The sequence below is a fragment of the Sphaeroforma arctica genome (genome assembly GCF_001186125.1).
Source record: "Sphaeroforma arctica JP610 unplaced genomic scaffold supercont1.433, whole genome shotgun sequence".
NCBI classification, from domain to species: Eukaryota; class Ichthyosporea; order Ichthyophonida; genus Sphaeroforma; species Sphaeroforma arctica.
Window position 1 is genome coordinate 54,457 of NW_014040125.1, and position 7,892 is coordinate 62,348.

Genomic DNA, 7,892 nt, shown 5'->3' on the forward strand with positions numbered 1-7,892 from the left:
TATATATATATGTGTGTGTGGTGTGTGTGTGTGTGTGTAGTGTATATATATATTATAGTTATATATATATATATAATAATATATATATATATATTTTATTATATAGTATATATATATATATATATATTATATATATATATATATATACATATATATATATATATACATATGTATGTATATATATATATATATATATACATATCCATATCCATATGGACGTCCATATACATATACATACACATATACATATACATGTGCTTACACATATCCATATACATATACATATACTTATACAAGTGCTATGAATATACATATACATATACATATACATATGCATACACATACGTTTTTTATATATATATATATTTATATATATCGAGTATATTGATCCGTATAAAGAAGTTATGATCTGTTTTTTTATCACGCGTTCTGCTCTGCAAGAGTCATGGCGTATAAAATGATGCTGTTATTCCGACGTATGGATGCACAATATAGAATCACTTACCATGCTGAATCTTACTGTTCTGTTTTTCCGGTATGTTTTTGGTATGTTTATAGTAAGTTCCGCAATATCAATCTGGATTGTATGCTGTCCTAATTATAACTCATTTTAAATCAACGTTATTTTCTGTGCACACTTTATAGCGAGATTGACCGGTGTGATAACTTAGTGAAGAAAGGGCAATACTCGTATGCGCTTGCAGGTATGTTCGGGTGGTTATGTGTGTGTGCCATGCGTATGCAAAGTTGTCGCACCGTGATAGTGCTCATATGCCACTGATGTTGTACATGAGGGAGAAGGGGGGGGCAGGGCTTCTAAGGGATACGAGTGTACTCTTCACCGTATAGAACATGCCCATTTCCTTGGGAGGAATCAGTGCTTTAGCCAAGCAACGTGAAACTTGGATGGTTGGCTGTGGCAGTGACCGCGTCACAATATTCCAGTTTGCGAGTTAGACTATTGGATATATCGCATGATACTGCGGTGTGCAGTTGTGAAAAAAAATCGAAATGGAATCATATTATACCCAGGCTATAGTCAAACACATCGCAGAGGCAGCCAAGCAACTGATCATAGTGTAAATTCTGCTATATCCGATGCGTCACATGTTGTTTTGTACCGTGTACATCATGTGTACATCATTCTATGTAATTGTTCATCTACCAGAGCCAATACAAAAGCCAACTGTGCCTCTCCCTTTGTTTGTGTTCGGTGCTGTGCCATGCACCACACCATTCCAGTGCGTTGTTGCTGATGTGCCGGCAAATACGAGTGGTCGAGTTGTAGTACACTTCTACTGCGCTTAAGATGTCATATTTTTTTTCCGTTCATAACTCACTTCAACTCACAGCAAGGATTTCTGGACGCTTGTCAACTGCTCTGTACATTAACGCGCTGCTGAACGCTCATTATTGAACCACAGTATGATCATCCGGCCGTATTTCTAACCCCACCAGAACTCCATCACTCTCTACTACTAAACAGCGGCCGAGCAGGCATATCAATACGCAGAGAAGGCTTTCTTCGACCCCAGCATACTGGAGATGTTGTACTTCCCAGACGAACATAAATTTGCCATCTATCTGCCACTATTTATGCCTCTCGGTGTATCCATACTGGTTTCATTCAAGAAGGTATTAAAAGACAGGTAGCTTCAGATCTTATATCGAAGCCACGACACTTTGAAATAAAATACTTGAAACCAAATTCCGTTCGAATCAAGGTTCAAGCACCATTTTCTATTCGGACAGTACTGTGATGTGCTTCTCGAGCACTTTCCCGCCTTTGCTCATTTTCATCACAGTACACCTGCACCCGCTGATTAGTGCCAACAGTTGTCATGATCATGATATTCTTTGATGCCTGATTTGGGGCTCGTCATTAGATGTGTAGCGGCTATGGGACCTCAAACGAACATTTCGGGCATGTCACAGTCAGATTCGAGGTGCGTACCGGCATGCTGCGCTACCATGTCGGGCAGCGAGGCCCTTAAAAGCTACTAATTGTGAGGCCTGTTGTTTGCGTGCCTGCAATTCAAAGCTTAACCTCAACTACGTTATGCAGGCGCCAATATGAAAATCAGAAACGAACAGAACAGATTGCCAGTTCCAACTTCCAGATCTAATGAGACACGCAGCCTTTGAATCAGGCACCACGTGCGCGCAAACGTAGGTTTCGCAGAATCTGATTGGGAGGTCGTGAATAGCTGGGGTCCATTGTCTCTGTTTATATTCATGTGGAGAGTTGCAATACTAAAATCGGCCCTCCCGGATGGGTAATACATCTCAGCCCATACAATGGACGTGACAGAGCTGCTATAATACTTAACTGATGCTTTCGTTTTCCAGCACGTGTGGTTAAGCGGAATTGCTTCTAAAGCTCGCAATCCAATCCACGTTAGAATAGGATAAACTTGCAGCTCGAATTGCCATGTCCATTTTTCTAGATCTCTATTCGCTTACGCGGCTCGGTGCTGAGAATACCATCGATTGCTCACGAGGGATGTGAAGTGTGGGCCATAATAGTAAACGCCTCCATGGCAATGAGAGTGCAATATTGTGATCGCCACAAGTACAGTCAGGACAATCAACTGACATTGCGGATCGCTACCACTAGTAAGACACAAAACTGACAACATACACTTGAATGGTTTCCAACGCGACCAATGTTTGATAGCCAATTGATTTGAGGGAAGTTGTCGCGTTCCTAAATATCGACCTCTGCGAACTCAATCTATAAGATCTTTTCTGTGTACTTCGGCGGAGCCGAAAGCGTGGTCTACGACGCGAAGAAGATTCTGTGGCGATGAAACACGCGGAATGTAGCGTAGCCTGGAAGCATCCACCTAGCAATGAATAAATCGCAACGTCCCCATTGGCTTTCAAAAATTGCGCTACTCGCATTTAGAGTTTGTGACGTCAGTCCACAAAGCGACTCGGGTTATGTAGCTACAGCACATGAGACAGGCTGAGATCAACAAATTTGGCAGGAGCTATTATGTACAATCTCAGCAGAACAACACTGAATCGATCTTCAGTGTGACAAAGACCCATCAAAGGTTCAAGGAACGAATTACATAATCTCGGTTGCTTCTTAATATCCTTCGGGATACGCTCGTTCCTAGGGCAGAGACTATGCTGAATTTATCCACTGGTTGCACTGGAACGGTGCGAATTTGCCTGTGTCGTATGGAGCTGTTGTGAGTGACTCCCAAGCGGGTGCACTTGCCGTACTAATCACTAAGTCCGGCTCGTTAGTTTCCACTCACTAAGTCCGGCTCGTATGTTTCTATCGTCCGCAGAGTGTGACTGGACTAACCCCTGGTGGCTTGTGGCTCGCGCTCATTCGACCCTTCAGTGATTCTTATGAGATCGGTTTCATGGTCAGAGTGCGCATCATTGCAGTGGTCAAAAGCAATGTCACAATTCACCATCCCAGTTTGAGAGCGGTATCTTCGTATGCACTATAGTAATCGTGACTACTCTGATACGCATCTGATTGATTGCTAGAATTGTTAAAGACCCGGGATACGAATTGCAACCACATCATCTGCAATGAACACGATCGTTCCCATCAACGCATAGAATCTATACTAATACCAAGTATCGACTTGTTCCGAGGCCCCCACACTGGCTGCGAATGGGGGGTGCACGTTGAAAAGCCTCGATCCTGGGACTGTTGTATACGACGCGAGCGATATACCGGCAGGTGTATCTTTATCAATCATGCTCGCCACTTGAAAACACAGATTTCTCACCAACTCCGGCTCACAAGAACAAGCAAGAAATATTCCGTTCTGTAATAGCGTGTGGGTATAGCCACGTGCCGAACGCAAACGCGAGAGCAGCGCACACAAGTTCACAATACTAAATGGATGTCACGGAACCCAAACCAGAATTTTCGAGCTAGCAGTGATATGATGTGTCGAGACTTGGGCACACTCCATGCTACGTAGGCAAACCCTGTCGCCTCTGCCGCTCAGTTGCGATTTTCTGCGAGTAGCATACACACCCAGGTAAAGTTGATTGGAAGACTGTTAAATACACGCCGGTCTCAGTAGACTGTCTCAAGTGATACACCTACTTTACGTACACACAACTTGCGCACATACAGAACCAATCGAAATCTCGAAATCATAAAAGGCGATTTGCCAGTTTGCTATTTTGCATACCTCTCGGAACCCATTGATCTCGCCTTGTGTTTGTAGGATGTGTATTTCCAGTGCAGCGCATCTTCGCTGCGTCTCAATCAGGGTTTGCTGGACATCCTCGGCCTGCGATAATTATAAAGAGTCACAAAAACATAAATTCAAAGTACAAATCATCCCGAAAACGCATGGGATCACGCAGTAACAGGAAGAAATTGGTATGAGTTATGCTGCGATTGTGAAGGCAACAACGACAGGCGGATGCGTGAATATAAACCGCATATATATATATATATATATATATATATAGAAATTATAATGGAAGCATACCCTTTTCTTCTTCTGCCTGGTGCCATTCGCCGTTCTCGTCCCGCCGGTTTTGGAACCCTGTATGGAGCATGTATCGATTTAAAAAGAAAGGATAAACCAGACTGAAAATTTGGCACCTTGCCTTCATCGACCGGACTCGCACTTGTCTACAATTCGAACTCGTCATAAAATCTATCGCCGAGAAAAAGAAATCCTTTGGTACAAAGTCTTCGATGCGTGATGTGTAGAGTTCCATTGCCCCACACTCAAGTCTTATCCATCATAGAATAAGAATCAAATTGCCGTTCACGCAGAGAGTAAATCAATAGCAAGTGAGAAGCAAATCGGGTCGCCTGCGGCCAGAGCATCGCCATACGCCAGATAAACCCAATATATATCCTACCGTCTTTGCCTTTTTCTTGGGCGGGGCTTTTGTTTTGGCTTCCATGGTGGACGTGTTTTCCGCCGCAGACCCGTTGGCTGCACGCTTCGACGCAGTACTCCCAGAGAGGTTCCTGGATCAGGGTAAAGGGTGTCACATGACTTTGTGTATTTAGACACGTGAACTTGCTAGCTGCATCACTTATTGCAATACAAATTCAATAATATAAAAGACAAACATGTAGTAGCATTTTGTCACTGAGTGTGATCTGAACGAGTCACAGAATGCAGACTTACAGGCAACAAATATACGCCGCCAACTATCGTTCGTCTACATTCTAAAATCTGCAGATCCGACTGATTACTCACCAACAGCAAAAAGTACAATCCTACCCAATACTACTACGGTGCTGTATACACACATACCCGCTGTCCGGTGCACCGAGTTGCGGTTGGCTCCTGTCACCATGCGCTGCCGCTGATGCACCGCTAGTCTGCTTTGTTCCCTCTTGCAGCTGGTGTTGTAGATGCTGTTGTTGTCTGAGCATTGCCTGCGTCATGATCTGCTGCTGAGCAGGTGTCATCGTAGAGACCGATGTTTGCGGTGAGGCATGCTGCAATTGGGGCTGCTGTAATTGTTGTAACTGTTGTTGTACGAGTTGTTGTTGCAATTGGTACTGTGCCTGCTTGTGTTGCTGGTGTTGTTGCAGCTGCTGCTGTAGCTGTTGTTGCTGTTGTTGCTGCTGCTGCTGCACCTGTTGTTGTTGCTGTTGTTGTTGCTGTTGTTGTTGTTGCTGCTGTTGTTGTTGTTGTTGTTGTTGTTGTTGTTGTTGTTGTTGTTGCTGTTGCGGTTGCGGTTGCGGTTGCGGTTGCTGCTGCTGTTGCGGTTGCTGTTGCTGCTGGTGTTGGTGTTGGTGTTGGTTGTGGAAGGTCTGATGCTGTGCATTGCCCGACAAACCAGTCAGCGCCGGCGACGAATGTAACCCAACTGCCGCACCTGAGGCGGATTGTGTGCCCCTATTGGCGCTACTCCTTGTACTGCCGCCTGGAGTTGCAACGGCAGAGGCAGAAGGCGCCTCTTTAGACGGCTCTGAGGATGGTGGAGCATCGTTTGTATTCGTGACATCTTTTGCATTACCGTCGACCTCTTCCGGTCCACTCTGACCTGCACTATGTACAATGCGGGGCCGTGCGAAACTAGGCGGTGCTGCCTGTGGCGCATGTGTATTACTGCTATCCCCTGTGGTGCTGGGTGACTGCGGGAGATCTTTCTCCGACGAGTTACTCTGTCTCGTGCTTCTGCTTCTCTTGCCTACCTCTTCTGTTGCAGCCTTGTCTCGTTGATGAGACTGTCCACTCATCCGTGTCTGCTGGCTGTGTAGCCTCTGAGATTGCAGCTCCCGTTGCTGCTGTAACTCCTGTTGATTTTGGTGTTGCTGCCGTTGCTGCTGCTGCTGCTGCTGCTGCTGTGATTCGAGTTGGGAGGTCTGCGGTTGTGGTTGTGGTTGTAGTTGGTGTGGTTCGGTCCGTGTATGATGCCCTTGACCCGATTGCTCCGATTGTGCTTTTAAATGCGGACTGTGTCGCTGCTGTTGCTGCTGTTGCTGCTGTTGCGCTGAATGTTGCTGTTGTGTAGGCAGTTGTTGTTGTGTGTAATTCTGTCGTTCTTGTGATGAGGATTTCTGTTGTTGCTGTTGAGGCGCTTGTTGAGTATGCTGTTGTTGATGTTTTGTTATTGTTGGTAATTGCCCTTGCATCTGTGCTTCTTGTGACAGGATATCCTGATTGTAATTCTGCGTATTTTGCGGTTGCATACTAGATTGTGTGGGCGTGTTTGACTGCATTGGCTGGGCACTTTGATACGAAGAAGCCAACTGCCGCTGCTGTAGCCGTGTGGGTGTGTTAGACTGTGTCACCTGGCCATACGCTTGACTGCTTTGCAACGCATGTACCAGACGCATCTGCTCCAACTGGATCATCTGTTGCATAACCTGCAAGTGCTTGTACTGCAACTCACTCAACTGTTGGAATATATGCGAGGGCATGTCATAACTAACACTCCCAGTGCGGCCATCCATAGCGTGTCTGCTCTGCGCCTGCGCAAGGATTTCTGACAACTGCTGCTCTTGCATCTGATTAGCCTGCCCATAGTTCGTCTGGCTCATTATTTGCAGCAGAGGGTATCCATTCGCAACGCCCACACCTTGGCTCAACGTCGGCTGATTGACAGTAGGCACCGGCGATGACGTGCTAAACATCTGCCGCCGATTTCCGCCCACGCCATCCATCATACTGCCGAATCCCACTAGTGAATTCACGGAGTTCCCCCCCAGAAATCCGTTCATTTGCAGTTGCTGACTCATATCCTCCATCGTCTGTCGCCCAAGAGTACCAGCACCCAGATTCGTCTCCGTACTTCCCGGTGCCGCCATCATCGGCGGCCTAGCCTGGTTGTGGTGTTGATTTTGCGCAGCACTCGTGACACCTGCATTATTCGTCCCGTTTGTACTCGCTGGCGCCGGGTCAGTGAATGCGTTGCGTATACTACCATTGTTACCACTATTCATATCAGAAGCCTTCGCTCCATGCGGCGAGGCTGTCAGATGCGCAGTACTTAACGTATTGAGTGACTGGGTGGTCTCTAAGTTGTCTGACATGATGTCCCAAGCGTCTCGACCCACCGCCATATTCCCAAAGGGGTCGATGGCAACCGCAGACTCCGGACGATTCAACATGGCCGATCCGTTCTAAATGCAGAAAGGTTTGTTGCTTAATAATAGACTTCATTTTCTGTCAGGCTTAGAGATAAAGTAGACCTTGATATATACAACTATAAATGTAGCCAGATCGAATAATTATATATATAAACATGAATAGAAACCAGAAAAACAAATAAACACTTTCGCAACAAATCAATACATACGACATGGATACTCTCATTCTGAGCACTTTGTTGGTTTGCTATGAGGGATAATCTATAAAAAGTTATGTATGACTCTACATGTATGTTTGCCTACGCAATTATTCTATATATACACATAAACATACACAAAC

The 7,892-nt window shown here is 45.4% G+C and overlaps 1 protein-coding gene across 1 annotated transcript in view; it reads left to right on the forward strand.

The window, feature by feature from the left end:
* The window catches only part of SARC_06205 (hypothetical protein), a 6,748-nt gene extending 5,014 nt beyond the window's left edge, over nt 1–1,734 (forward strand). Inside the window, exons 7-8 of the mRNA XM_014299904.1 lie at nt 646–704; nt 1,487–1,734. Of these exons, the coding sequence (XP_014155379.1) occupies nt 646–704; nt 1,487–1,653 (226 nt within the window). The 3' untranslated portion in view covers nt 1,654–1,734. The remainder of the gene's footprint in view (nt 1–645; nt 705–1,486) is intronic.
* The last annotated feature ends 6,158 nt before the right edge of the window (nt 1,735–7,892 follow it).